Source organism: Tachyglossus aculeatus, chromosome 9, assembly GCF_015852505.1.
Source record: "Tachyglossus aculeatus isolate mTacAcu1 chromosome 9, mTacAcu1.pri, whole genome shotgun sequence".
Classification (NCBI taxonomy): Eukaryota; Metazoa; Chordata; class Mammalia; order Monotremata; family Tachyglossidae; genus Tachyglossus; species Tachyglossus aculeatus.
This window is the reverse complement of record NC_052074.1, coordinates 21,808,143-21,823,561: the sequence shown is the minus strand read 5'-3', so window position 1 is coordinate 21,823,561 and position 15,419 is coordinate 21,808,143. Positions and strand designations below refer to the sequence as shown.

Below are 15,419 nucleotides of genomic sequence, written 5' to 3'. Positions count from 1 at the left end.
ACATATAGTAAGCGCTATAATCAATCAATCAATCAATCGTATTTATTGAGCGCTTACTATGTGCAGAGCACTGTACTAAGCGCTTGGGAAGTACAAATTGGCATCACATAGAGACAGTCCCTACCCGATAGTGGGCTCACAGTCTAAAAGGGGGAGACAGAGAACAGAACCAAACATACCAACAAAATAAAATAAGTAGGATAGAAATGTACAAGTAAAATAAATAAATAAATAAATAAACAGAGTAATAAATATGTACAACCATATATACATATATACAGGTGCTGTGGGGAGGGGAAGGCGGTAAGGCGGGGGGATGGAGAGGGGGACGAGGGGGAGAGGAAAGAAGGGGCTCAATCTGGGAAGGCCTCCTGGAGGAGGTGAGCTCTCAGGAGGGCCTTGAAGGGAGGAAGAGAGCTAGCTTGGCGGATGGGCAGAGGGAGGGCATTCCAGGCCCGGGGGATGACGTGGGCCGGGGGTCGATGGCGGGACAGGCGAGAGCGAGGTACAGTGAGGAGATTAGTGGTGGAGGAGCGGAGGGTGCGGGCTGGGCAGTAGAAGGAGAGAAGGGAGGTGAGGTAGGAGGGGGCGAGGTGATGGAGAGCCTTGAAGCCCAGGGTGAGGAGTTTCTAACGAATACCATAATAATTATTATCATTATTTTGGAGAATAAACCACAGGGCAAAGCAGGGGGAGGGAGAAGAAGCATGAAAAGCCACTCAGGTCATCGAAAGGACCGTGTACCAAACAGTTTTGTAGAAAAATAGTCCGGGCAGCAGAATGAAATACAGCCTGGAATGGGGAGAGATAGGACGTGACTGATGCAACAGTATGGCCAGGGTTTGTCTATTCAGTCAATTCAATCGATGATATTTATTAAGTCCGTATTGTGCGCAAAGCACACAGTTATTGGCAGTGAACTGACTTCATCAGCCACATTTACGCAAACAGAAAACACTAACTTTCAGTACAGTACTGTTATCTCTAAGTCCTGGACAGCTCTTAAAGTTTATACAACTTGCTTTTACTGGAGACAAGATAAAAATTAAGGTCATCATCCCAGATGAACATTTCACTAGTCTTGCTTTGGCAATTTTTTACTTTCCAAAACCAAATCTTCAGCAGTCTCCTGAAGAGGAGAGATCTGTGGGGAGAGGGATGTGTCATGCTGCATCTGGTGGGAGGGATTTTCTAGCCCCATCTTTCAGCAAGGCAAAAGGGAGTGAAGGCAACAACCAAACGGGTGAATGGTGTGCCTAGGCAGTAGTGGTGTAGTGGGGTGTCAGAGAACAAGATTAGGCCCTCCAGTTTGGGATGAGACAGCTAAAGCTAGGACCTACCGCACCGCAGGGTTAATAAACAGTAATTACCATACTGGGAGACCGCCCTATCCTGGGCTAGTTCCTGGGCCAACACCCCAAGGGGAACTTGACCTTTCTTGGGGCTGGTTTTCCCCTCTCCTGGCAATTCTCTATTTACTAAATTCATAAAAGCTGGATAACTCCCACCTTCCCTTGCAGCTCCACCCTGCTCCTCACCTCTTTCTCTAAACTGCTCGTCTGTTTGACACATCTCTGTTCGTTGAGGGGAAGACTTCCAGGATCGTTTTTGTACGTGTTGCGGCTGCAGGGGTGGGAGGCCTCTAGCACAACGCACCCGCCTCCTCGCTCACAGTTGCCAGTGGCCCCAGTGTTTGCACAAACAGGCTGGAGTCACTAAGAGTGAGGCCTCGATGTGCTAGCCAGAGACTAGGTCTCTGGCGGGTGCCAGGGGACCAGAAAAAACACACTTTCCATGGAAGATTGGGAAATGGCTTTGTTGCTTGCCGGCGTGCAAATTATGATTTGTTTTCATCCTCTTGGCTCTTTCCTCACGTTTCTCCACCCACCCCCCCATAAAACCAGAACACTTCGTGAAGGAGAGGGAAACTCCCAATGGGAGAGCAGGATTAACCCCTCTCCAATATCCAAGCTCCTGTCATAGAGCTATCAGTGTCCCCCAACCTCCCTCCAGGTTCTAGCTTTCATGAGTGACACAGTGTCATTGACCCCCGACCCCTGCAGCATGCCTGGAGCCTTGGCCTCTCTTGGCCCAGATGCTTGTGGGGAAAAAAGCGACTACTGATTTCAACTCCAGCGCTACAAAAGAATTGTGAAGCAGTATGACCGAGTGGACATGGGTCTGGGTTCTAATCCCGGCTCTGCCACATACCTGTTGTGTGACTTTGGGCAAGTCACTTAACTGCTCAGTGCCTCAGTTCCCTCATCCACAAAATAGGGATTTCATACCTGTTCTCCCTCCTATTTAAACTGTGAGCTCCATGTGGGACCTGATTATCTTGTATCTACCCCAGCATTTAATGCAGTTCCTGGCACATAATGAGTCCTTAACAAATATCATTGTTTTTAAAAAAATAGGAGGAAAAGAATCGCTCCCTTTCTAATCTTTTTTTTCCTCCCGATCCTTTCTCTTGCCCCAGGTCCTGGACACCGGAGGCGGCCAGGGGGGCGTTGTGGCCAGATGGGTTCCCTAGCAGCTCTGAAGTTTGCTGTGGTTGGGCTGTACTTGCTTGTCTTCCTGATTCTCGTGGGTGTTTTCATCTTGGCCGGTAAGAAGGGGAGAACAAGCCATTCTGATTGAGGTTTCTGAGAATCCTTTGGAGGGGTGACTGGGTGGGGAAGCAGCTAGCACCTGATAATGTTCATCACCAGCCAGGAGTATCACCAAAGAAGGTATTCCTTTGTCTTCCTGATTGGAACATCTCCCCAGTAACTCTTTTGGTTCCAAGGCGAGGGAATCTATCCTACCAGGAGCTGATCCTCCAATAAGGGAAACTCAGTCTTCCTCCTCTTAAATGTCCGCCCCTGTCAAAAACAAGGACAGAAGGACAGAACTCTTTGTCCCTTGACTGGAGGGCCCAGGTACTCCTCCCACGGTGACCCAGCCCAGAGGAGGATGCTTCTCTCCATATCCTTCCTCCATGGAAAGAGCCCAGAGTTGGGTGTCAGGAAGGAGGGTTTCAATCCAGGTTCCACCAATTAGGTGCCGAATGACTTTGGACAAGTCATTTCACTCTCTGGGCCTCAGTTTCCTCATCTGTAAAATGGGATAAAACACAAGTTCTCCCTCCTTCTTAGTTCTGTGAGTCCCACGTGGGATAAGGACTATGTCCAGACTAATTATCTTGTATCTGCCCCCTTGCTTGGCACATAGTAAGTGTTATCTTAATACCATCACTGTTATTCTCAGGACCACTGGGTGGACTGTCACATGATCCAGAGCCCCAGACAGCAATCAGAATGTTTCTCAAATACATAAATGTGTCTCTTTGTGGGTCTTGAGATACGTTGGTCCAAATCGCATGTTCTGAGGTCAGAACCTGTGGAAGGGAATTGGTCTTGATGTGCTTGGCCCAATGACCTATTTTCCAGTCTGTCAGTTCTCTCAGTTCTCTTTCCTGGGGGACTGGTTATCTCTAGTGTGGAGAAAAAGCAAGTTCCATTGTGAGAGGAAGTGAATATGCCTGGTATAGTCATGGCACTCCTTATCTGATTCTTCTTCCTATTTTTTTCACTACTTTAAATGTTTTGACTGTGTCTTCACCATTTGTAAGGTGCCTTCTGGGCAGGGCATGAATCTTTTGCATATATTGTATTTTCCCAAGTTCAGTGTGTTGTGCTCAATAATTACTACTATGTTACTACTACTATGGCATTTGCAACAAGTAGGCAGGAGGGCAGGCAGGCAAAAAAAAGAGACAGAGCAGATTGTGCCTGAAATGGTGAATAAGATTCATAAAATTCATTAGGTCTAGTCCTTCCTGTCCCTAAGTAGTAGTATTTATTGTGTCCACTTTGTGCAGTGTACTGTATTAGGCACTTGGCAAGTACAGAAAAATGGCACGACACATTTCCTGCCCAAGTGCTGGGGGTGGTAATCAATCAGTCAATGGTATTTATTCATTGCCTACTTAGTGCTGGGGAGAGTACAATACAACAGAGTTGGTAGACACATTCCCTTCCCACAGTGAGCTTACAGTCTAGACGGGGAGACAGACAGCAGGAAGGAAGTAGGATCTCCTCACCTGGATGCTGTGCCACCGCTGAGGTTACACACACACACACGCACACGCATACACATCGTAAAACACTTCGTGCTCCATGATGTTGTGTTTATGCCACCACCCATCAACCTGGTGTGGGTCCAATGTTAATAGAGGCCCAGCCTCATGACTCAATCCCTCATTCCAAGGGATGGTGTCCAGGGATATAGATGTGGAGTCAAGCCACGCTGGGTGGAGGATGATTTAAACAAGTCATAGAACTGCCCAGTTCCAAACAGAGGTTCTGCTTTTTATAGGCTTGGCTGCCATATCCAAAACAAATCGCCAAAACATTTGAAAGTTACTCAAGACAACATGGAAGCTACACTGCAGAACTAATTCCCCTTTCTGGAGACCTGTTCACGGTATGCCGATGTTCAGTGGGCATGTCAAAGAGGTGAAGTAATGGGGGAAAAGATGTGTTTGTCCACCTTTTTCACCACCATCATCTATCACAATGTTGCTTAAGCTCCCACGCTAAACAACTGAGCAGAAAGCACTGAGCACCTTCAAGAAACATGTAAGTCCCAGTTCAGTTTCTGACTTCGAGTCTCTTTCCCTCACAATCCAAGTGCAAGACAAACATAAAAAAACTGTTCAAATTAGAATTAGAAGAGTAATAGGCCTCAATAGTGGAGAAAAAACGTGAGAATCACCAGGAATAAGAAAGAGGATGTCCATCAGGAAGCATCACTTCAGATGCACTGTGACTTCTTTCATGGTTGATTGAAAATATGAGAGGCCTGATCATTTATTCATTCATCAATATTTGAGTGCCTATTATCGTTATTTACCAAAGGCTAATATTTATTGAGCTCCTATTATCAATATTTACTGAAAGCCAATATTTATCGAGCGCTGTGTTGAGATCAGGGGAAAGGTGGAAGGATGCTAGTTCAGAAATGGTTTCTGGCCCACTGGGTTGACACAGAGTAAGTGCTTAACAAATACCATAACAAACAAACAAGACTCATTTAAGGATCCTTTGTTCAATCCATCAGTCAATCAGTGGTATTTACTGCACGTTTACTATGTGCAGAGTGCTGTACTAAGCACTTGGGAGACTACAGTACAACAGAATTAGCCGACATGTTCCTGTAGACTGTGAGCCCACTGTTGGGTAGGGACTGTCTCTATATGTTGCCAATTTGTACTTCCCAAGCGCTTAGTACAGTGCTCTGCACACAGTAAGCGCTCAATAAATACGATTGATGATGATGTATATATTTACCTGTTTGGGTTTGGCATGTGGATGGGGGACCTGGGCCTGACCTTTCCATAACTTCCTTTACTTTCCCTTCATCAGAGCTATCGTTGAAGAATTTGGGATGGATGCCCTCTAGAATGTATGCTTGTTGTGGGCAGGGAACGTATCTACCAACTCATTTATATTATACTCTCCCAAGTGCTTAGTACAGTGCTCTGCACACAGTAAGCGCTCAATAAATACGATTAACTGATTGATTAGTTTCAGTCACTCATTGACAAGCCCAGAGAGCGGGCACTTCAAACCGAAGCCTTCAATCATATTGTCACTTCCCTATCAACCTCCAGGCAGCCCCAGCTGACTCAGTTCCCCTGGCAGATTATCCCTGCCTCGCCATGCCAGGAAACAGGCCAGGAACAAACAGCTCTCCCAGCTGATGGCTAGAGAATAGAGCTTCTGAGGTCAGGCAGGGCTAGCAGGCAACCCTACTCCTCCCTCTGCCTATGGCCCCCTGGGGCGGGTGGGACCTGACAGTCTGGAGCCCTGGGCAGTGGTGCTCATTTGAATGCAGAAAGAGGGACACTTGGACTGACCCCCTTATTCCCTTCCCGTACAACTGCTCTCCCTTGGGTGTTCTCCTCCCTTATCTGATTACATCCAGCTGGCCAGTGAACACTCCTCCCAGGGAAGGGGGGAAAGTTGGCTCTCTTTGCTAAGATGGCTGACAAAGCTATCAGTAAACCTTGTTCAGCCTTGGTACCGGGATTCCTGTCCATCCAAGCTCCTCCCGAAAATGTTGGTGAGTGTCTTAGTCGCCTGGACACCTGATTCTGGGTCTTCATGGGTCTCCAGACAAGCCCAGGATTGTCATACTTCAGACAGGCTCCACACTGCACCAAAACAACTGTACAGAAAAGCCACCAGTTGCTTCTAATAGGCCAGTAAGACTTGAGGTCTGCCAGGGTAACTGTACTTCTCCCCCTCTAGACTGGTAAACTTATCATGGGCAGGGAGTATGTGTGCAAACTCAGTTGTATTGTACCCTCCCAAGCACTTAGTGCAGTACTCTGCACATAGTTAGCACTCAATAGATACACTGATTGATTGTGCCAACTCTCATGCTCAGGAGTTTCTTTGGACCTCCAGGTTTAACTTCTTTCAGTGGCACTATCTCAATGGCCCATAATCTTTCTCTCTATACACATTTGAACTTCGAAGGTCATGCCTGCCCCCCCAGCAGTGCAGGGCAAAGCATCCTAACCGGAGACCTCTCAGGGAGTCCCAGGGATCTCTCACCCCACTCTAGTTGGGAGGAGCCAGATCTGAGTGCTTGGAGATCTGCCTCTGGAGAAACTGAGGTACCCAGAGGAACAATGATTTCCCCAAGGATCAGGAACCATCCAGCACACCCAGGATGGCCAGTAACCAGTCCACTCCCAGTGCATCCCTAGGATGAGAATTTTATTTTCAAGATGTCTCAAGTTTTCAGTATATGTCATCTGTGCAGGTGGACATGGGGTCTTTGTTAACATGTTGGGGAATGTAAAACAAAATACACCAGCTGTCAGATATTCCAAATATCCTTGAGCAAAACTAGGGGAGCTCAGGAGAGGTCCCAACTCCCCTCCCGCCTTCCTCGATTCTGGCTGTAACTGGGTTTATAGGGCGGGGGTGAATTTTTTTACTGACAATCTTGGAAAGCTGCCCGCAGGCAGAGCTGCCTCTTTCTCAGCTGTTTGTTTTCTTTCCTGAGGGAGGCTTGGGAACGTTACAGGAGGATCCCCACTGTAAGAAGGTGACCTCAGAGCCCCCACCTCTACAGGCTGTCACATGGCTCCCATTCATACCTCCCCAGAGGCAGGTGGAGGCCCGGGGCTTGTGTGATGAGGGGTGGGAAGAAAAAGGTGGGGGGAAGGAAGGAAGGGAGGGAGAAAGAGAAAAGCTTTTTACAATTATTCATTTGGAAAAAAAAAGTTTTTAATCCCTAGGCCCCAGTTCAGGTCTGAAATGCCAAGAGTGAAATCTGAGCCCCCAGGTCTCAGGCTGGGTGTTTGAATCCTCAGCTGTCAATATATCTCCTGGGCTTGGGCAGAGCTCCTTTTCAGCCTACTTTTTGTCCTCCTCTTATTTCTCTCCTTTCTCCACTCCCACCTCTTCTTTCACCTCCTCTTCCCTTGGAAATCTGATCAAGATTCTGAAGGATGCTTGGAAACCTCGCCTACATTGAGCAAGACCCTCTCCCTGGGCTCCCTAGCACTTCAGAACTCATTTACATGCTCCTTAGTATTTATGTATATGTGTGTGCCCTATTATTTAATTTGACTTCTCTAGTAGCATTTTTTATGTTTATCTCTCCCATTAGTATGAAAGCTCCTAGTGATCAGGGAAGTATCACTTGGTTATTCTTTACCAAACTCTGCACCAAATGAATGCTTAATAAATACTACTACTCCCTCTTCAATCAATCAATTGTATTGAGCGCTTACTATGTGCAGAGCACTGTACTAAGCACTCTTCCATCACGAAGGGCTTCAGATACACTTGCCACTTTGAAATCCTCCTTTGCACCAGCCTAGCCACCTTAACCCCACATTGGAGTTTCATTTCTTTAAGCGACCAAAGAGCCTATGATGGCAGACATATTCTTGTGGGTTCCTTCCCTTGTGGGAGGTCACCCAAACTGAAAGGGTGAGAGAGCCCTATGTGGCACAGGGACTGTGTCCAACCTGATAAGCTTATATCTATCCCAGTAATTAGTACAATGCCCGGCACATAGTAAGGGCATAGCAAATACTATTAAAAAATAGAACGTCAGGCGATACACTGGATGGTGATCTTTATTTGTGATTTTACCAGAATCTCAGCTCCCATGTGTGTCTCTTGAGCTGGGAAGATCAGGGTCTGAAATTCACATCACCATGGGACGTGTTCTTTTTTTTTAAAAAAAAGTTTGTTTTCTTTTTCCTTTTCTGGAAAAATCTCTGTTTTGGCTCTGAATTAAGGTGACCATGATTTTGGGAACTAAAAGTCGAACAGGAAGCAAAAGCCCCTAGAGCAGAAGGAAGACACAGCAGGAGACACAGCCAGAGGGAAAGAGACCATGGCAATTTATCTGATTTGCTAGTTTTATGCCACTGTACCTACACTTTATTCTCCAACTGTGAATCTTTAACATAATGTGAAGACCAAAATGGTTGGTCTTATCCAACGAGAGGCCCTGGAAAGGGAGTTGCTCTGGGTCCGCCCCCAGTTTTGTGGCTGAATGTGTCAGGATGAGCCTGCAGAACTGCAGCTGCACAAGCAGGTGCTTGCCTCGGTTGGTCCTTTTCTCACTGGAGCTGCACTTGGTTCCATACCCGGGTTTGGTAGCTTGGACCCGTACTGGTAGGAAGATGGGCAGAGTGGATGCTATAGAGTGGATGGGAGGGGGTGGCTCCAGAGTGAAGGTGGTTCACTGACCTGGATTACAAAGCCAGGCTGGAACTGGGTGGGATGCAGGAGGGAGGGCAGGCAGAGGAAGAGAGTGCAGGAGCAGGTCTGAAGTCCTTTTCCCTCTTATTCTCTCCCCCTTCATAGCCTTATTGAAGGCACATCTCCAAGAGGCTTTCCCTGACTAAGCCCTCTTTTCCCCTTCTCCCTCTCCCTTCTGCGTCACCCTGATTTCCTCCCTTCATTCATTCCTCCCTCCCAGCCCCACAGCACTTACGTACATATCTGTAATTTATTTATGTATATTAATGTCTGTCTCCTCTTCTAGACTGTAAGCCCCTCGTGGCAGGGAATGTGTGTTTATTGTTATATTGTACTCTCCCAAGTGCTCTGCAAACAGTAAGTGTTCAATAAATAGGACTGAATGGGTAAACTATGTAAATTTTTGGTACTGCGGAGATGTGTGCAGGACAACAGAGAAGCAGCTTGGCTCAGTGGAAAGAACATGGGCTTTGGAGTCAGGGGTCGTGGGTTCAAATTCCAGCTCCACCAATTGTCAGCTGTGTGACTTTGGACAAGTCACTTAACTTCTCTGTGCCTCAGTTACCTCATCTGTAAAATGGGGATTAAGACTGTGAGACCCCGTGGGACAACCTGATCACCTTGTAACCCCCCAGTGCTTAGAACAGTGCTTTGCACATAGTAAGTGCTTAATAAATGCCATTATTATTACTATTAACAACAATTTAGAAAAATAATCCAAGCAGCAGACTGAAGTGTATCCTTATATTCACTTTCCTTGCTGAATTTATTTTAATTTCCATTTCCCCAGCTAGATTGTAAAGTCCTTGAGGACAGGGATTGTATTCTCTATTGTATTGTACTGTACTGTATTGCATTGTACGGTCTCAAGTGCGACAGTGCTCTGCACAAAATAAGGGTTTAAATACCATTGATTGATTAGAGATGGGAAGAGAGATCAGTGAAGAGGTTAATGCAGTAATTAAGTTGGGGTATGACAGGAGGCTGGACAAGTATGGTATCCATTTGTATGTAGAGGTAAGGGAAGATCCTGGAAATATTGTGGAGAAGAGCCCGACAGGACTGAGCAACAGACTTAACATAAGGGTTGAAACAGAGCGAGAAGTCAAAGGCAATTGAGAGGTTGCTGCTGATTTTAGAGATGGTCAGGTGGTAGTGTTAACTGTTTTGGGAAAGATAGGTGGCGGAGAGGATTTGAGAGGAAAAGGTGAGTTCAGTAATCTATCCACAAGGCCATGCTGCTTCTCAGCAATTGATCCCCAGTGTTCAGCTGTGATGCAGTGGTATCTAAGGCATTGTTTTACTATGTCTTAAAATGTTTCCTTTGTCCTCTTTGCTTTCACTTTCTCAATTCCAGCTCTCCATAGAGCAGGTGTGTGGGAATTCTGCTCATCTCCTATTGTCTCCCACTCAGGGTAGCCGTGTTAACTTGAACTTAGCTTCGGTGCTCGGAGACTGACTACGTTTCAGTAGAACAGGGTTGGGAGGAGACCAGAAGACGCTGAGGCTTTAGGTCCCAAGCTTCACATACCAAGATAAAACCCCAAATAATGCACCCAGATTCCTCAAAGCATCTGTGGCCTTGCATTCCCCTCCAGATACCTCTTGATAGATTGTTTCTGAGAGAGGAAAGATGGGCCCAAGGCAATCAGACAAACAACGGGGAGAACTGGGCAGAAGAAAGCGCAGTGTGGAAATCCTTGGGGAGCAATGCTAGGATTTTGAAAGCAAGTGTTATGGAACAAATTGTCCAAAAAGACAATAACAGGGAAAAAATGCTCAGCCTCTCAGCTTCATTTCAGGCTCATGACTTCATGCTGTGCTCTGCCAGACCCAAAGCGGTGGTGTTGCATCAGGCTACCTTCTCAGAAGAAAAGCGGGTCCAAGTGTCCCCATTGCTGGGCCACGGGAAAGGACTTGGCTGGAGTTGGGAGGCGACAAAGGAAAGCAGCCTTTGAAGAGTGAGGCACGGAAGTAGCTGAATCTACCATATAAAATGAAGGCCAATTGGAGCGAGGGAGGCTCATTGTATTTCCTGGAGAATTGGGTGTGGATATGAAGAATTTGGATAACCCCATGCTAGGCTGTCTCTTCAAGAGACAGAGGGCCCCTGGCAGGGATCATAGCCCTCCAAGGTTTGTTTGGGGAGAGAGCCTTGGAAACTAGCCAGGTGGTAACATTCATTCATTCAATCGTATTTATTGAGCGCTTACTGTCGGCAGAGCACTGTACTAAGCGCTTGGGAAGTACAAGTTGGCAACATAATAGAGACGGTCCCTACCCAACAATGGGCTCACAGTCTAGAAGGGGGAGACAGACAACAAGACAAAACATGTGGACAGGTGTCATCAGAATAAACAGAATTAAAACTAGATGCACATCATTAACAGTAGGGAGGAGGGCTGGCAGGGCAGCGGTTTCATAGGGAAAAAATATTCCCTCCCCCTCCCTGACCCAAATGAATTCCAAAAGCCAGAATCCCCACTCTGGCTTTACCCATCTCTCAGGAATGACATTTGGGTCTTTCCATTTCCCAGACAACCATTTGCCAGCAGACCAGCTCCACCCTTTCCCTTGTTCTCAGATCTCTCCCATCTCCCAGGACAGCCCCCGGATTTCCTGATTATCCCTGCTTCCCACGGTACTATGGTCCCTGACCTCAAGAAGTTTACAATCTAGTGGGGTGGGCAGGGAGCAGACATTAAAATAAATTAGCCTGAGAGTCAGGGGACCTGGATTCTAACCCTGGCTCTGCGACTTGCCTGCTGTGTGACCTTGGACAAGTCACCTCATTTCTCTGGGCCTCAGTTTCCTTATAAGAAATGTAATAATAATTGTGGTCTTTGTTAAGCGCTTACTATATGCCAGGTACTGTACTAAGCGATTGAGTGAATACAAGCAAATCGGGTGGGACACGGTCCCTGTCCCACATGGGACCCATAGTCTTAATCCCCAATTTACAGATGAGATAAATGAGGCATAAGTGAGGTGACTTCTCCAAGATCACGCAACAGGACATGTAGCAGAGCCGGGATTAGAACCCAGGTCCTTCTGTCTCCCGGACCTGTGCTCTATCCACTAGACCATGCTGCTTCTCATCCATGGGACAGGGACTGTGTCCGACCTGACTATTTTGTATATACCCCCGCATTTAGAACAAAGCCTGGCACATAGTAAGTGCTTAGCAAATACCATAATTATTATTATATGCACAATTTTCATTTAAATATAGTAAATCATAATTGTTCATAGGAAGCTGTATTTCCTTACAGTAAGGTTTTTATATGTGTTTCTCATTTAAGTACAAAACTCCCATTTTGCTCTTTAAAGAAGTGTTAATTGTGTTAACAACTCACAAGAATGAGTCATAATACATGGAATCAAGCACATTCCCTCCCTCCACCCCTTCTTGTAGCACTATTAGCAACAGCAGTAGTAGTAGTAGTAACAGCAGCATTCCCTCTAACAGCGGAGAGAAACAAAAAACATTTACAAGGTCAAAATAAACTATTTGATCAGACATATATACATGAGTACAAAGAAGGGTGTAAATAAATTCAGAAAGGCTTACCACTTTATTAGGATCATTGAAAATAATTTGCTCTCAGCTTGTTTTCAAAAACTGCCCAGAGTGCATGCAAACACCATATTTAACCTAAAAGGCAAACTTTCCTGTATGGCCCCAGCTCCCAGACTGAAGAAATACTAGACCAGAACTGACGGAGGCCCTGTCTCATTGAGCTCAGGAAAACAGACCCCAGCATCACTCTGGACCATAATTTGGTTGGCTTGGTTTGCTCCTGACATTTCAGGAACTCAGAGGAGGGAGGAAGAAGCCACAGTTGGCTTGCCCTAGGTATGGTTACACTTTTTGCAATGACATATTTTGCACACATACCGTTCTCATCGGCCCAAGGAAACGACTCCATTATTCCTCCCTCTAATCAAGCTTCAATAATCACTCGGCCAAATTTAGTGACTTTTCATTTTGGTGGTATTTGTTGAGCATCTATTCTGGGTAGAACACTGTACTTGCTGCTTGGGGGAAATGCTATCCTGGCCCCTGAAGTGATTCTTTAATGGGGGAGAAAGTAAGAGATAGTAGACATTAATTGATAAACATGCCATACTACAGAATGAGGAAATAAATATAAACAGACCCAAGTGATTAAATAAATAATCAGATAATAACATGAATAACTTGATTGAAAGCTCCTGGAGGGCAGGCACCATGTCTTTTACTATTATCATATGCTCCCAGGGCCTAGAACAGTGCTCTGTGAACAGAAAGTACTCAGTAAACATTGAAGAGGAGGACAATGAATGCTGAGGAGATGGGGTGGCATGACCAGGAAGTTAGGGAGATTATTCAGAGAATGCCTCCTGGAGGTGTTCACTTTTTAGAGAGCTTTGCAAGAGGGGAGGGGCATGATTCTGCAGAGATGAGGAGGGAAGGCACTGTGGAAAGAGAACCAAGAGTGAGGGACAGTTAGGAGTTTTGTATGGGAGGAGTAAGTAGAAGCAATGTGCCTAGTGGAAAGAGCACAAACCTGGAAATCAGAGCATCTGTTTCTAAAACTGACTCTGCCACCCGCCTGCTTGTGTGACCTTGGGCAAGTCACATAACTTACTTTACAGATAAGGAAACAGTAAGTTATGTTTCCTTATCTGTAAAATGGGGATTAAATACCCATCCTTCATCCTACTTAGACTATGAGCCCCCATGAGGGACAGGGACTGTGTCCAATCTCATTATCTTTTATCTACCCCTGCACTTTTAGTGCAGTGCCTGGTATATAGTAAGCACTTAACAAATACCATTAAAAAAATCAGGTGTGTGGACCATGATAAGAAAATGATGAAGGGGAGATGAAGTTTAAAGTGCTGATGACTATGCAGACGGAGCTATCCTGAAGACAATCGGAAAGACAAGGTTGCTGAGCAGATGGAAGCTCAGGCCTGGTTAAGTAGATTTAAGAATCATCTGCATTTAAGAGGTGGTGGTTGAAACCATGTGTTTGGATGAACTCCCTAAGAGAGCGAATGTAAAGCGAGATGAGAGTCCAGAACTGAGCTTTGTGGGACAATTTCCGTTAAAGGCTGTTCAGAGACTCAGGTCTTGTCAGAGAGATGAGATGAGAGACTTTCTCCCTATTCCCCCACCAGGCACCCTCCATGTACTCACAGAAGGAGTCAGGAAGGGAGGAGAGAAGACTCTAACTGGTGGCTTGGCCTAGTGGAAAGACCACAGGCCTAGGAGTCAGAGGACTTTCGTTCTAATCCCAGCTCTGACATTTGTCTGCTCTGTGACCTTGGAAAAGCCACTTCTCTGTGCCTCAGGCATCTCATCTGTAAAATGGGGATTAAGAGTGTGAGTTCCATGTGGGACATGGACTATATCATATTAATGTCTCTCTCTCTCTCCCTCTAGACTGTAAGCTCATTGTGGTCAGGGGGTGTTATATTGTACTCTCCCGATCGCTTAGTACAGTGCACTGCACAGTAAGTGCTCAATAAATCTGATTGACTTGATTTGATTTGCCTGGCGCATAGTAAGTGCTTAGCAAATACCATTTTAAAAAAAGAAAGAATTCCTCCTTCTTTCTGCTAGTCTTTTCTCCCACCTCCAGTTTAGGTGGACTGCACGTCTTCACTGTAAGCATTTGTCCTGAGGATCCTGTTTTTAAATCAATCAATCAATCAATCAATCGTATTTATTGAGCGCTTACTATGTGCAGAGCACTGTACTAAGCGCTTGGGAAGTACAAATTGGCATCACATAGAGACAGTCCCTACCCGATAGTGGGCTCACAGTCTAAAAGGGGGAGACAGAGAACAGAACCAAACATACCAACAAAATAAAATAAGTAGGATAGAAATGTACAAGTAAAATAAATAAATAAATAAATAAACAGAGTAATAAATATGTACAACCATATATACATATATACAGGTGCTGTGGGGAAGGGAAGGAGGTAAGACGGGGATGGAGAGGGGGACGGGGGGAGAGGAAAGAAGGGGCTCAGTCTGGGAAGGCCTCCTGGAGGAGGTGAGCTCTCAGCAGGGCCTTGAAGGGAGGAAGAGAGCTAGCTTGGCGGATGGTCAGAGGGAGGGCATTCCAGGCCCGGGGGATGACGTGGGCCAGGGGTCGATGGCGGGACAGGCGAGAGCGAGGTACAGTGAGGAGATTAGTGGTGGAGGAGCGGAGGGTGCGGGCTGGGCAGTAGAAGGAGAGAAGGGAGGTGAGGTAGGAGGGGGCGAGGTGATGGAGAGCCTTGAAGCCCAGGGTGAGGAGTTTCTGCCTGATGCGCAGATTGATCGGTGGCCATTGGAGGTTTTTGAGGAGGGGAGTGATATGTCCAGAGCGTTTCTGGACAAAGATAATCCGGGCAGCAAGTCCTTCAAAGGCACCTGGAGTCTTCTGCCCTCCTTTACTGGTTCTAGATTTTAGATTAAGTCCTGGCTTTTACCCGTACTTTCAAGATCTGTGTCCATTTTGTGTACTCTAGTGAATTTAGTGTTGTCCCAGAATTCTGGATGGGAAGGGATAGAAATCTTGTATGTTCCACCATCCAGCTGTAAGAGATTCAGGTTGCTGAAACTGAGCTTGGATTTCAATAATTTTTATGACTCTAGAAA

General features: G+C 46.1%; 1 protein-coding gene across 3 annotated transcripts in view; it reads left to right on the top strand.

Moving 5' to 3' along the window:
- SCARA5 (scavenger receptor class A member 5) overlaps nt 1-15,419 on the top strand; it is a 74,532-nt gene that overhangs the window by 16,914 nt on the left and 42,199 nt on the right. For all 3 annotated transcript variants that reach the window (XR_005452294.1, XM_038751377.1, XM_038751376.1), the window contains exon 4: nt 2,480-2,608. Coding sequence is in view for 2 of the 3 variants with exons in the window: in XM_038751377.1 (XP_038607305.1) it covers nt 2,480-2,608 (129 nt within the window). In the remaining variant the exon portion in view is untranslated. The remainder of the gene's footprint in view (nt 1-2,479; nt 2,609-15,419) is intronic.